This window comes from Apis dorsata, unplaced genomic scaffold (assembly GCF_000469605.1).
Source record: "Apis dorsata unplaced genomic scaffold, Apis dorsata 1.3 scaffold_194, whole genome shotgun sequence".
NCBI classification, from domain to species: Eukaryota; Metazoa; Arthropoda; class Insecta; order Hymenoptera; family Apidae; genus Apis; species Apis dorsata.
Genome location: NW_006263478.1, coordinates 385,433 through 401,134, shown reverse-complemented (window position 1 = coordinate 401,134; position 15,702 = coordinate 385,433). Strand labels below are relative to the sequence as shown.

The window sequence follows — 15,702 nt, the reverse complement described above, 5'->3', positions numbered from 1 at the left end:
AAAAAAAAAAAAAAAAAAAAGATTATAAAGATACAATCTAAGATTAAATTTTCCATTATCGAGAATATTATATTTATACTTCTGAATCACAAATTAATTAATTTTATACTCATACTAATTCCTCCTACTTACAAAAACAAAAATTAAAATATCGAAATAACATTCCAATCAAAAATCGATTTAATAAATCAATCGAAACCATCGAAACTAAATATCACTAATCATCACATCGGATTACTATGTTCAAATAATTATATAGGAAAGAAAAAGAGAAATTTCCACGAATGAAAATTTCGCGCTTTCCACATCCCCTCCTCCCCCTCTCCCATTCATCCAACACCTTCCCATCAATTTTTCTCTCATATCGATTATTATTCTCACAAGGACGTACACGAAACCGTGTTATTATATTTTATCAAAATCGCCCATTAATCATCGAGCGCAACACACCGTTTAAACTGGCGCGATACCGAAGTTTCCACCGCGAAATTCCATCGGGATAGGGTTGCTCGCCGCGTGGATACCAGATGAGTACTGACTGCACGTCAACTGGTTACCGGGAACCAACCCCCTTCTACGTGTGCTTCATCCCTCTTCCGCCTCCCTACTCCTCTTCCATCAAACGCGCATCCACCCACGCAACTGTTGCGCCCCCGCCTATTAGCGATCATCCCTTAGCATTTCGCGACTGCTTTAACCACCCCCGTGGACCCTGTGGACAGAGAGCGCGTGTTGCGTGATGATCAAGCCACGTGGGCTGGATTCGATCGTGATCGGAGGCGGGACACGGTCGACGAGGAATCGAAACTTTTGCTGGATGGAGGGATGGATCACGAACGAAGATATTGGCTGTGAAATTTTGTTTATTGTATACGATGTGAATACGATGTGACGACGGAATACGGTGAACTTTGAACTTCGACACGACGAAACGACGAGATGAGATCGTAAATTTGATATTAGAGAGACAATTTTATTTTAAATAGCAATATATTTAAAAATAGTTACTTTGAAGTGGCTATTTTAGTTATTTTCGTTATTTTCGTTCGAGAAATTTGAACTTTTAAACGTGAAAAATTCGTTTCCAATAGAATAATAATTTTAGAACAGAATGTGGAGCATTGAATTATTTTAATAACAGGAATCTTTTTTCTTCATTCTTTCAACAACGTGAACGCTTGCTCGATGAAACGAAGATCAAACTTTAACTCATCAATTTAAAATTCCTCTTTCATTCCATTTTTCATTTCTTACTTTGAACAAAATTTTTCCAAGTATAAGAAAATTCTAATTAGACTTCGCAAACGATTGAAAAAGAAAAAAAGGATCATCGTTCGTTCTAAACTCTTCAGAAGCATCCAAAACACTAAACTTTCCTCGAGAATATAATTACAGACGTTTCTTCTTAAACAACCCCTTAATCTCTGCAAATATGCAAGAGACAGACGTGTCGACGAGTAATTGGCAGAGAAAGGCAGGCGAATCGGCGATTCACCACCCACAACCGCCAACTTCCTCGTTAATTAGCTTCCACGAGATCCACGGAAACCGGAGAATATTATTTCCGCTGTGTACTTTCGTCTCATTCGTGGATTTACTCGCGGACAGCTCTGGATTCTCCTTTAATCCCTCGTTAAATCTGGGTTAAGCGTTTCAACTGAAAAAATTTACGTATCATCGTCACCAACCTGTTATTCGAGGATAGGATCGTGCGATTCTATCGAGAATAAGTCGAATAAGGTGGTGGACGAATATTTTCGAATAGCACCTCATTACCAGGCCGACAAGTAACGATGCAAACGCGAATCGTATAAAAGAGGAATGGGGTGGTTCGTTCGTTGTACGTGGCGAAACACGCGGCATTGTCGACGGGGAAACAGAAGGAAACGCGTTGCAACCAGGCGCGAACATTGTCTCGAGCTTAATTGCTCCAGAGATTCCTTGGCGAACGGAAGAAATGTTTCTTTGGATGACAAAGGGTTGCGCTTGTATCGAATGGTAATGAGGAAGAGGAGAGTTCGAGAATTTTGAATAATTTTTTGGAAATAGTTTGGAAGTTTTTGGAGAGAAAAATTGGTGGAGAGTTGATTTTGTGTATAATAGTTTGAGGATATAAGATAATTTAAATAATTTTAATCACACAGGATTTTGGAAGTTTAATTATGTGATAAATGGTAATTTGGAAGTATAAAATGATTTTAGATAATTTTTGGTGGATAAACGATAAGAAATTGCATTTGAATAATATGTCAGTGAAAAATAATTTTTTTTTAAATTATTAAATTTTCAACAATTAAATGGATTTATCTAATATAAGAATAACAATAAAGAAATAGATAATTTATAAGATTATTATTATTATTATTATTGTTATTATTATCATCATTATTATTTCAAAGCAGAAAAAAAAGAATGAATGAAAATTTTTAATCATCTTTATGAACGATTTCTTTATACACTGTAAATGTGAAATCAAATAATTGAATTGAATTGACACATACAAACAAATTTATCGAGCGAAATGAAGACAAATTTTTCTCGAATATAAAAAAGTTAATAAACTATGCATAACGATGCAAGAATTTAAATTTTTTAATTTAAAGCCTTATCTTAAAAAAAAACTTAATAAAAATCAGAAGAATGTCCATAAATTTGTGTAAATTTTACTAGAAATTTAATTTAAGTATCATTCCAGATACAGAACACGATATCCATGCTACAAAAAGAAGAATTCTGACAATTTAACTTCGAAGAAAAGAATGATTCACGCTGTCTTCCTTGGTAAACGAAAACCGTGGAAAATGCAAATTCGAAGAAATGCTGGAAATAGGATCTGGTTGCCAAGCTGTTTCTTATTACGACTACAAAATGAGAATAATTTGTTCTTCGCAGGTTCTTTTCTCATCTCAACTCCTCGGACAACTGGACTTTGAGTACACCTCGCTGAATAAATGAGACCGTGTAATTTTCTTCCTGACTTTTCATTCGAACCACAAATTAAAAATTGCACTTTATATTGTTTGTTGAAATTATTTGATAAAATTCGAAGAAAAAAAAATACTCATGTTATCATACTTTGTTAAAAAATACTTCTTTGTTAAAAATTAAAAAATAATCTCAGTTAAAATACTTATTAACTAATTAATAAAAGATAAGATATGCTAAATTTATTGTTAATTAATTTTTTTTTAAGCGGAAAAAAGTATGATTTTCATATTATCTAATCTTTTATTAATATATTTTTATTTTTATTAATAATACATTTAAAACATCAAATAATAAATAAAATAATAAAATATTGAAATAAATAAGATACAAAAATATCTTTTAAATAATAATTCCATAATTTAAGTTGAATATTTCATTCCCCACGATATATGGGAAGCGTAACAAATGTCTGGCAAAATAAAAAAATTTTCCAAGAAATTGATTTCGAATAACACACAAGTGTTAATATTTCAAGATATTGAAATAAAAAATATTGAGATAGAAGAGATAGAATCTTATATCTTTAAAAAATATAACGAATAACAAAACATTCATTTTTAAATTTAATATTTTTTAGAAACATTTGATATTTTTAGAAACAATCCTCGTATCTACTAGAGAGATTTTAAGATAAAGATTTTTAGTAATTTATCTTTCTAGAATAATTTTAATTCCGATTTAACGATTGTTTGTTATATATATTATATAATTATTATATAATTTTCAAACTACTAGAAAATCATCATACTAGAAATCAAATATACAATATACAATAATATTCTGAAATGAAATATGTCAATTTTAAACATTTCAAAAGTTTAACGTCAAAACAAGAGTCAATCACATTTCTAAACTTATCCATGCAAATAAAGAAAAAAAAAAATTCAATTCAATCAACAAAAAAAAAAAGTAAAAAAAAAAGATTATAAAAAATAAACACGATATCGCAAAAATATCGATGCATTTAAAAGAACTCGGAGATTCGAATGGCAAATATAGCAAATAGATAGCGGATATAAGGGACGAACGATCAAATTAGTGGAAGAAACGGCCAAGTTGAGGACGCCTGGTCTGGAAAGGGTGCGGTAATCGCGTTATTAAGAACTTCCTCGTGAAACTCGGGGTGGCTACCGGAAAAGGGGTGGAACTTGGAATATAGGTTAAGACTTCCAACAGAAGCAGTCAGCCTAGTTGTTCGAACAGCTAAGAAAGTTGGCAGACAGCAGCTGAATCGCAACACAAAGGCAAAAATGTCCCGGATATAGTATAGTCCTTTCCTTAAGGGACTTTGGGTTTCATACATATGAGGGAGAAAAAAAAAAAAGAAGGAAAACATAAAAGAAAGAGCCTTAGATATTGGAAAGTGAAGATTGGACATTTTCTGCGAAGATTTGCAAAGTTTTCTGATTACCCCTGGGGCAAGGGTGGCTCTTCTAACGATTTCTATCATGGTAGAACGATCGAGTCTTATAATACTGTAATGAAAATGGAATAATGAAAATATCAAATAGAAATATCAATAACAAGTGTTTTCATGTCATGTTTTCATTTCATATAATATCAGTTATTGCTAGAGAATCAGTCAATCTAATCAATATTTGAATTAATCAAGATTGATGATATCGAATTTTTTTCAGCGAATTTCCCTGAAAAAATGATAACAGATAGAAATGTTTTTATTATGATTACATTTTTTGATTATATATCTAGAATTTTTTTTTAGTGAATAATTTTATTATTGTTATTATATATAAATGTGTCCGCTAATTGCATTATTCAAAAAACTTTAAAAAAACAAGTTTTTATATTTAAATAAATATTGCATAAATATTAAATAAATATTTAATACATGTATCAAATTTTCAAATATGAAAAAAAATTTTTTATACGTGTTGATTAATAGAAATTGATTTAATAAAAAATATATATTGAAAAACAATTTAATATTTATAATTGTTTTATCTCGTTTTCATTTTCTCGAGCAATCTTATCGTTATTTTTTCCTTTCTTTTCCTTATTATGAAATGTTATTCTATCCTCACCGATATTACGAATATTACGAAATCTACAAATGAAAAAAAATTTATTAAAAATTCATTAAGAAAAAAATCATAAATTTATTAAAAATTCATTAAGAAAAAAATCATAATTTTAAAATAAAATAAAAAACAATAACATTTTTATGAAAGTTTTATTTTATTATATAATAATATTTATTTTATTTAATTTTCATGCAAATAATATTAATTGTAAATTAAAATAATATTAATAAAAATTATTTTCTGCAAATATCATGAATCTCGTCTTCTTTTTTCAATTGATATTGGTGCATTATATGTAACAATAATAATTTGAATTTTATTTTTATATAATTTCAATTTATATAATACTTGATAAATTTTACGATGTAAATAGAAATGTAAAAGATAAAATCTAGTAATTTACTTACTAGCAATGAAAACAGTTAACAATAATTAAAATATTCGAATCAGAAAAAATACAAGAAGATTAAAATCAATCTACAGTATAATTTTCTAGGATCAATAAATAATTAAAAAAAAAAAAAAATACAAAAATCAATATAAATATATCTCAAATTCGAAAACAAACTCTTAAACTTGCAAATATAAAGTTAAAATTTAATAACAAAACTTTTTGATCAAAAAACAATATTTCAAAAATATATTAGCACAAAAATAAATATTTATTATGAAAATTGACAAAAATGAAATATTCTAAAAAATCTGACGGTACGAATAAAAAAAAAAAAAAAAATTCTAAAAAATCTGGGGGGGCGAAAAAAAAAAAAAATTCTAAAAAATCTGGGGGGGCGAAAAAAAAAAAAAATTCTAAAAAATCTGGGGGGGCGAAAAAAAAAAAAAATTCTAAAAAATCTGGGGGGGCGAAAAAAAAAAAAAATTCTAAAAAATCTGGGGGGGCGAAAAAAAAAAAAAATTCTAAAAAATCTGGGGGGGCGAAAAAAAAAAAAAATTCTAAAAAATCTGGGGGGGCGAAAAAAAAAAAAAAAAAAAAGAAGGAGAAGAAAAAAGAAAAGAAAGGAAAATTCATAATTAATAATGCGCTGTCATAAAACGTATAACATATACATATAACGTGACGTTTTACCCGGGAACATTTCCCTTATTTGTATTCTACGAGGGAGAGCATGATAGGAGCCAATGGAGAAATCACAAAAGAACCGTTCAGATAAGTCACGTTCACCTTGACGGACTCTCGGCCCGCTCTATAAAAGAGACGTACACCTCCTCGATAGCACAGTCACAATCACAGCCACAGTGAAATCGTAATCCAAGATGTTCCGCACAATTGCCGTTGTCCTCGTCGTGGCCCTGCCACTGATTCAAGCCTCCTCTATCGATATTTCTCAGAGAAGCAAATACCACTTGGAATTCACCAGCAAAGATGCCGTGCAACAGTCTAAAGCGGTAAGTCCACCCTAATTATTACCCCAATCTATTTTTCGCTTTCGAAAGAAGATAAAGCGTATCATTATTCTTTTTTTTTTTTTTTTCTTACATTAATTGGAAGATTTTAAATCAGATGAGATATCATACCTTTTTCATGATATTCTATTTTAATTTATTATTATTTTATATTTGTTTAGGTTATTCGTGATATCTTTTAAATTTAAAATCTTATTTTTATATAAAGTTAGCCTCTGTATTTGAAAAAATTAGCACAATTTTATTCGAATACTTTTATTCTCGTTCTTAATAAAATAATATTATGTTTATCGCTTGATTCGAGAATATCTATATTAATTTTCATTCGAAAACTAATTTTTTCGTATATATGTACAGTTGAATCCTTTACTTGGAGAACGCGCAATTGGATTCATCGGTGATCTCACTATCGGTTCGCACCAGGCAGACGAACAAATTTTTTACAGGGAAATCGAATTGAACAATCCCAGTTCTGTAGTAGATTCCTTGGAGTTGAAATTGTCTGTTAAGAACGGTAAGGTTTCTTTATATTTTTTTATATTTTTGTTATATTTCTTATTCTTCGTATCGTATAGCTTGAGAAAATATTAACTCGAGAATTGGGGTAAACTCGATAATCGAGTTCAAAAAGTAAGAGTTCTCGAAAGTAACTTAATTTTACAGGAATCCTCCACTATATCAGTGTTGTAAATTATTCTGGCAGCCAAGCAGTTGTCTGCGACAGATCAAATATTTTAGGGGGAAGCGAAGGTTTCATTAACATTCGTCTTCAAAGAAATAGCAAAGCTTACCTATCTTTGGTCATTGCTGCACATTAATCGAATTTTAACGATTTTAAATTAATAATTGTACCAGTTTTAAAAAAATTTCTATATGATTCTTATACGATAAGTTTAAAATATATATTTTAAAATATATATTTTATGTAAATAATGTTAAATTTATTTTAAATCATGTTAAATTTAATTTTTTTAGTATTATTCAAATAAAAAATTATCTGATAATTGAATTTATTAATCTTTATTTCTACATAAAATAATCCTTCATCAATCAACATTAATTTCCTTTGAAAATAAGTTACTATTTGCTAACCAAATATATAATAAATATAATAGAAAAATTGTTTGTGATGTTAAATAAAAAAATCTTTTATGTTTCACGTTTTCTATATTTTATCATTTTCACAAATATCCGTTCATATTTATTTATCGAATTATATATATCTTCGTTAATCTTAAACTATTCCAATTCTTTTTTTTTTAATTCTGTTAATCACTTTTACATAGTCAAAGATAAGGGATTTACGTTATTATTCAAATATAATCTTCTAAATAACAAGATTATCAAATCTTTAAATCACGTGACATTAACATAACATCGATAGCTTCGGTCCACCACATGAATATAAATAGAGAACAATAGATTCGAACAATAAACTTTTTCTTTTTCTTTTTTTATTGATCTTCGCGTATTATCGATGGGCGTGATGCGATCATTTCTCCTTACTTCATGAAACGTTCCTTGGCTCGTGATCCTTAGATATAAAATAAATAGAACGAAAGGGTATGGTGGAGGCACAAGAGGACTCTTCCGGAGAGACTCTTTCGTTCGAGGTACATTAGTTACGATCGACCTGGAAATTTCTCAATAGAATTACCAATAAACTGTATTTCTTGACCGTAAGGGAAGCTTTTCATCCGTTAACCGAGACTTTTCCTCTCTGTTGAAAAAATACGGCCACGGATAGATAGAGCGGAGACAACGTAACAAAAGTAGACCACGATTTAAAATATTCGTCACGTAACTATGTATTCGTAATGTCCTTTTCACGAGGTTTCTTTCCCACCGTGGAAAAAACATATTTATATGCAACGAATGCGATTACTTATATTTAGAAAAATTAAGAAAGATAAATAATATCTTTGTTTTGATATTCGTGATTTTATTTATATAATGCATATGTATCTAACATTATGATATAGATAAAAATATAATTTTAGGAGAGAATGAAGTGTTTATAAAATAGAAAAATATTTAAAGAAATCTGTATAATATAAATACATTTTAGATTTATCGAAAGATCGAAATATCTGTATTCAGAATTCAATTTCTCAAGAAAGTGCAATCCCTTGAGGTAGCTTAATGAAGACGGTTCCTTCAGGATTTCTCTTTTTCTCGTTCAATAATTATATAATACTTAATGAAATGCTTATGTAATACATAATACATTTATGTACATTCTACGTTTATCATTAATAATTTTAGAGTCGATGAACTTAGATAAGAAAAAAAAAATAGTTATTCACCTGTCTGGCTTCTAAATTATTTGACATACATAGTGGATTAACGAAGCGTTATTGAATAACGAAGTACTACAGCTTCGAACAATCGTTCTTAAGAAGTTCCATGTCCTTTAAGTAAATTTTAAAATAAATAAATAAAACGTCACACATTTTCAATAAAAAATTTTACAAAAAATTATGAATATAATAAAAAATGTATTAATTAAAAAATACATATATATAACGAAATTATACGAATAACTTCATATTATATATGAAAAAAATTTAAAAATGTACAAATACAGAATAGATAATTAACAAGTTAAAATTTACGTAGACAAATTTTGTAACAATAGTTACTGTCATGGCAATGTGTCGAATGATAGAATACTACATCATCATTTTTTTCGTATTTCTTTATAGGAAATATTGTATAAAGCTTGTATGATTGATGAACCATCCCTTGTTTTAATCGACACGAATATAAATGGAAAATAGCGTACTATTTGAATGCATGAATCGATCATCGTGTACCAAATTGATTATTATTTCACTGTTGAATAAAACAAAATTTGCTGTCGAATCGAATATAATATCATTGTAGGAAAAGAAAAAAAAATATCTAACAATCAAAATTATCATTATCCCAAAAAGATGCAATCTAATCTTTCTTCCAACGTTATCCAAATTCGATTCCATTTCAAATAAATTATTTGCGAGTAAAATTTTTCCTTAGTGAATTCGTAAAGAACAACAAAAGGAATAAATGCTGTAAAACAATCACTCTTCCATTTACGTTCTCCTCCTTCGCAATCCAACAGATCCTCTTCACCAAAAAAAAAAAACGAAGATATTTTATTATTCATATCCACTCGTCTCATCATTCTCTCCTTCATCTCCTCCAAAAAAAATTTTCCGCAATCGAATCTTTCCACGCATGACACACGCGAGCATCGAAGAACCCTTAAACTCGAAGAGTCTTGTAATGAGCTTAACGAAGAAGCCCTATCGATTCACCCACGATACAGAGGAGGAAAACCGGCAATCAGTAGTCGGTGACGATCGTTTCGTGCGCCACGACACGAGAACATCCAATAGATAGAAGAGAAGATCCGTGGAAAAGTTTCGAATTTTGGTGCAAATACCGTTTGATTCATCGAACATTGGTTCGATGATCGATGGAAAACTGATCAATCGCGGTGAGTTCTCGCGCGATATCCGAATAATTTCATAAGTGAACTTCATAAAGCACAGCGTCTAACTTCTACGTCGAGTGAGAAAGCAGAAATGAGAGATAAAGGGAGAAAAAAAAGGGTTGAAGAATGATCGATCGATCGTAAAATATCGCGTTGGAAATACCCTTGATCACGAATCGTTCTTTCTATTTCTATCGTGCGGTAAATTTTGTGATTTACGGCAAACGATTCGCGTTTGAATATCGTTGAGAGGATTTTCTTTGACGGTGGAGACTGTGAATCTCTGTAATTACGATCTTTTTGTTTTGTATCGTATGATAAATTTCGTGATTTATGGAGAATGATCGGTGTTTGAATTATATCGAAAGGATTTTTTTTCGATGGCCAGTTTGCTTGTCGAAGGATGAAAAATTTGAAAATCCATAAAAGACGAAATAAAGGCATGGTATAAAAAATATCTATTCGTGAATAATTTTGGATTAAATCTTTCAAGTATACAACTTTCTAGACTAGATTTTACGTTGATGCAACAACGCTAACTTTTGGATGTTTAAGTTTAAATCGCGTTTAAACCGAGCAAGGAAAGGACGAAGCAGTTTTAAGTCTGGGAAGAAAAATTTATCGACGTGCACTTTGCCATCCTGCTTATACGAAAACAAGCTTATATTTATTCATGAGACAATTACAATATGCTGATCTAGTTTAGGATGCAATTTTGGGGATTGAAGTGGTTGGATGTTTTCTTTACGGATTTCGTAATAAAATTGAATTTGATTAAAAAGAGTAAATGATATTAAAGTCGAAGGCAGATTGGAAATTTTTGCAATCATTCTCTTTTATTTTTCTATCAATTGTATAAGGATTGTTAAAGATCAAAGGAAGACAAAATGACAGACACTGAAGAAAATTCTTATAATTGTTCCTTAATTAACTATTTTTGCCAGAGGCGGTCCAACTTTTGTCATACATTATGCAAGTTTGAAGAGAAATAATGGAAGACTAAACTTCGGTAATTAGAGGCTCGATAGAGAGATTCAAGTTTTCGAGAAGGAACAAGGCCATAATAAAAGGTTGGAATTTTAACCAATAGTGTGCTAACGTCTTGAATAGAACGTTATTTCTGTGTTAATATAATCTACGGCTTTCCTATAGATTCATAAAATAATTTTATTTCTAATATTTATTTGTGTCGTTTCAACAATGTTCAAGTCTAATAAAATTCATTCTTCAACCTCTTATTTTGCAAAAATATCTTTTGTATCATTGCTCAATTATTTCAATGTTCAAACAATAAGTTTAACAATAATTCTATGACGTTTAAAGAAGGAATAATGAAAAATTTAGATAACATCATGATTTATCGAACAAATTCTGAAATTTAGAGAAAAGGATGCCATTCGTACGTAATTTCTTCTTTCATCGATTTCGTTTTTCGTCTTTGTTTCATAGCAACTAATCATCGCGAGGATGTGTCATGAGCTAAATGTAAATAGCGCGAAATAGTACTTACATTCATCCAGCGCTAATTTTATGATGTGTTTCCAAATAGAAATTATTCACTTCTTCCAGAAAATTTCAGTACATTTACAGTAGTCATTTTCAAAAACTGTTATTAATCTCTTAATCGACTATTTTCGAACCATTTATCAATCTTTCTTAAACAGAAATAGAAAAATTCTTAAGCAAATCCGAACTTGAACGAAGATAAATTTGAATCACCTCTGATATCTTCCACATTCTCTACTTTAACCTTTTTTAATATTCTAGATCTTTATCAATCTTCTTTCTTCTTCCCTTTTTAGATAGAAGTAGAAAGACTTTTGAACGGATTCAAACTCGGGCGAAGAAAAAATTTGAAGTCACTTCCAATACCCTTAAATCCACATTCTCCATCTCAAATTTTCTTATGTCTTAAGTCCATATTTCTCGATATAATATTCCACTCTTTTCAAAAATTCATCACGATTATCTACATCTAATTATTTACATCAAATTAAATTTTTCAAACGTTCTTCTCTTCATCAGTGTTCACACACCATCTAATAAATAATTAATACAATAGATCTTAAAAGAAAAAGCTTGATTCTTTAAACCTTTTAATAACTTAATTCGTTCGTAATCCCCTTTCCAATCCCCCAATCTAATGAAGCACGGTCGTTTCGAAATTATGGTATCTCGTTGATGCATTCGCAGTTGACAGTTTGGGGGTAATCGATGCGGGCTAAATGAACCGGATTCGAGTAACGCCCACCCCCTTAACTCTTGTCTTCGAAATGTCGAAAGCCGATTCACGTGCATTAGCGCGCAGAGACGGCATATTTCACACATTCCAGCACGTAGGGAAGACAACGAGTACACGATCGTGATCGTGTGATGTACGCATGCATTACGTACGCGCGTGATTCACTTGAGCGTTCAATGTGGAAAATGCTGATCTGAAACGCGATGTAATGGTTTTCTGGAGAGGACGAGCATCCATTTCTTTCGCCCACCACTCTCTCTACACTTTTTTTTCGCCAGTCGAAAAATTTCCTTATCGGTAAAAATCGAATCGAGCCGATTTATTTTTGTAAATTTTATCTTTCGTCTCGCTGAACTCTGTTTTCTTCTTTATCTTTTTTTTAATTTTGTCGAAAGTTGAAAGTGCGTAGGCGAGGCCGGAAAATAAATTAGCTGCACCCACGCTTGAAGAACAAAGATGAATAATGGAAGTTTGTTTATTTCCTCTTTTGTCCATTTGTAGTTTTTTTTTTTTTTTGTTTTTAAATTCAAATTCGAATGAAATTTCGTTATCGTTTCGTTTTTAATTATTTTTATATTTTATATTTGATTCGATGTTATACTATTTTGACAGAAATTCGGTTTAAGAAGTTCTGTATTTCAATAAATATTTTAATAATATTTCTGTTTTAATTTTGGAGATACGATGAATATTTTCGGTAATGTATAATTATTATTTTTCACGCGAATCGCGAAGAGAAAATTTTTATTAACAATTCATTTTGATCTGAAGCAAATTTAACAATGAAAAAAGAAGAAACGCGGAGGTAATGGAATATTTAATATATAGTCGTTACGTAATATTGATATTGGTTCAATAATGAAAATTAAATATATCCAAGAATATGAATTAAATATATTTGAAGTTCCATTTTTATCGTGAACCCTTCAACTCAATGTATTTTAAGCGTGCTTACTATAGGCATATGAAAAGCTGTGACTCCAGAAAAGCGATGTCTAAAATTAGTCTTAAGTAGAATATTTCGCGTGAAACTTGAATTGACAGGAATAACTCACACAATGGGATAAAAACAGAATTTCCTTCATTTCTCGAATTAACTCATTCCATTCGCTCATTCAAAATTTAATAATTTTCAGATGATATCCGCGTAGAAGCGATGAAGAAACGCGGCAACAATGAAAACAAGGGTGGAAAGGGTCGACAAAACGAAACGAAGGATTCAGAGAAGAAAAATGATAAGAAGAATGATAAGAATTCAGAGAAGAAAAATGATTCGTTAGATGAGTATAACGAAGGTTTCAGCGAGTGGTTGAGATCTAGCGATGGTTTCGAAACGATGCGACTCTTTGTCATTGCTAATTCTATCATGATCTTCGTCACGATGGGAATACCGAAAATACAGGAAATTATCAGTATTATCAAAGAATATTACTATGAAACATAAATGACAACTTGAGATTTTGAGAGGCAAAAATGTTTCTCTCGATATACCAATGAGAAGTTGACAACCGATATTTCCATCGCGTTTCCATTAAAAATTCGATATTTGACGACTACGCGCTTTGAAAATCGTCCTTTATTTCCTGAGAACATAAACTCTAGACTCACGATCGTATCGACGTAACACGTAACATGAATCAAAGATGGTAATGATACGGAAATATTTTAATACATGTATCAACTATCGACATGTATCGATACTCGAGGTCATAAAGCATTCTTCTGCAAACTTCTTAAAATAATTTTTTTACGAATATTTATCTTTCAACAAGCAAAATATATCATAATCGTCAAATGACACGCATTCTTATCAATTTCAATCGATCGATCGAAGCAAAGAGAAAGAAAATAACACTCAATAAATAATCATGCTGGGATTGGTCTTTCGTGGCGTCTTTCTCATCGGTATACTCACCTGGTACAGCACCAGCGTGTGGAAAATGATCGACGGCTACTTCAAGGATCAGTTTCGAAGCTACTTGGAGGAAGAGTATCGAAAGAATCCGCAAATGAAATCCGATGTGCAAAGTGACTCGGCCGATAAGATCGATCCCGCTTCGACCACGCCACGCCCCGAAGCATCAGTGGCGCCGCTACGAGAGATTCTCGAACTTAACGAAACGTTGACGGTCGAAGTTGCAGGAAATGACACAATTCGATCGGACGAGGGGCAACGAGTGACAGGTGGCACCAGTGAAAACGGGGCCGACACAGGGGGATCTATCGATAAAAATACATTCCTAGAAACGATCGTGGAATCGGGGCTGGAAAGTAGTAGTAAGTCGTCCGAGAACGAACAGGATTCTCGACAGCCTATTAATCACAATGACCGTGACCTCGAATGTCACGAGAACGACGATCGTCATCGATCAGTCTCCCAGGTGTCTAAGAACTCGATGAAAGGAGTTCAATGCAACAAAAGAGCAACCGTTTCTAGGGACATTTCACGCGAGAAAAAGTCGTCCAAGAAGCGAAACGTGAAGACGATCACGTTGACGGAGAAGGATTTTAAATCGGTTATCAGAAATCATGTATCTAACGACGATTTCTGGGAATTCGAGGAGGATGCGGATAAAAAGAAGCCGTTGGAGGGCATTTTGGTCTCTCAGTTGCCGTATAAACCGAGAGCCGATATAGGGAATTTGGAAAGGGTCAGCGCGGATGAGTATTGTCCCCTGAGCTTGGAGGACGAGGCTTCTTGCGATGAAACGTTTAAGTGGCCTTGAAAATTTAACGATAATTTAAATTTAGGAAGTTTAGTAAATTTAGTGTAAATTTAATAGAATATATTTCGAATATATTTGTGAAACAAATAAGTAGAGGAAAATTAGTTAATATTAGATATTTTGAGTGTAGGCGTATTAGACTGTTGGAAGAAATATTGAAACATTTCGCAAGTATCGCAGCTATATTAAAATGATTTATTGTTAATAAATGTATTATCGATTTTCATGCAAAAAGTCATGAATACATTTTGAATATATTAGTATAAACTTTAAATTGTTTAATATATATATTAATATCTGGATTCCTTAAGATATAGTTCCTTAAAATGAAACTTATAATTGTTCATATCTTCCTGTTAAAATATTTTAAAATCTAGCTGGATTATCATTATTTTAGCATATTTATCAAATTCAGAATTCCACTACGAGAAAGTGATTGATATCACAGAAGTTGAATAATGTTAAATATTTTAGATATTAAGTTAAAAAAAAGACAGCTTTGCAAGCAAAAGTAGAATCAATAGAATTTTAATAGTATTAATATTTCCCACAAAATTTCGAATGAATACTTCGAAAATATATTCCTATTTAAAAGTTGAGAAGTTTTATTAAAAAAATAATTTTTTTTCCAATAAATATCTATACTCGAAACTCTTATTTATCTATACTCGCATTCCTATTTAAAAGCTAAGAAATTTTATTAAAAAATATCTTTGATTAAACTATTATATGTCGTATATAATTTCTCGAGTTATGACTATGCATTATTCGAGCAACAAAAGAAACTGTTGAAAATAAACATCA

General features: G+C 30.9%; 4 protein-coding genes across 5 annotated transcripts in view; 3 read left to right on the top strand and 1 right to left on the bottom strand.

Moving 5' to 3' along the window:
• LOC102677154 overlaps nt 1-15,702 on the bottom strand; it is a 99,335-nt gene that overhangs the window by 71,232 nt on the left and 12,401 nt on the right. The window lies entirely within an intron of this gene.
• LOC102677380 lies at nt 6,202-7,331 on the top strand. Of its 2 annotated transcripts, none has more exons than XM_006614600.2 (3): nt 6,202-6,431; nt 6,810-6,966; nt 7,116-7,331. In XM_006614600.2, the coding sequence occupies exons 1-3, from the start codon at nt 6,303-6,305 to the stop codon at nt 7,268-7,270; spliced, it is 441 nt and encodes a 146-aa protein (XP_006614663.1). In that variant the 5' UTR covers nt 6,202-6,302; the 3' UTR covers nt 7,271-7,331. The 2 variants fall into 2 exon arrangements, with proteins under 2 accessions (XP_006614663.1, XP_031365825.1); XM_031509965.1 differs by having other exon boundaries at nt 6,246-6,434.
• On the top strand, nt 9,772-13,992 carry LOC102677518. The gene is made up of 2 exons (XM_006614601.2): nt 9,772-9,933; nt 13,309-13,992. The coding sequence occupies exons 1-2, from the start codon at nt 9,906-9,908 to the stop codon at nt 13,614-13,616; spliced, it is 336 nt and encodes a 111-aa protein (XP_006614664.1). The 5' UTR covers nt 9,772-9,905; the 3' UTR covers nt 13,617-13,992.
• LOC102677658 lies at nt 14,041-15,696 on the top strand. Its single transcript, XM_006614602.2, has one exon. The coding sequence runs from the start codon at nt 14,041-14,043 to the stop codon at nt 14,896-14,898; it is 858 nt and encodes a 285-aa protein (XP_006614665.1). The 3' UTR covers nt 14,899-15,696.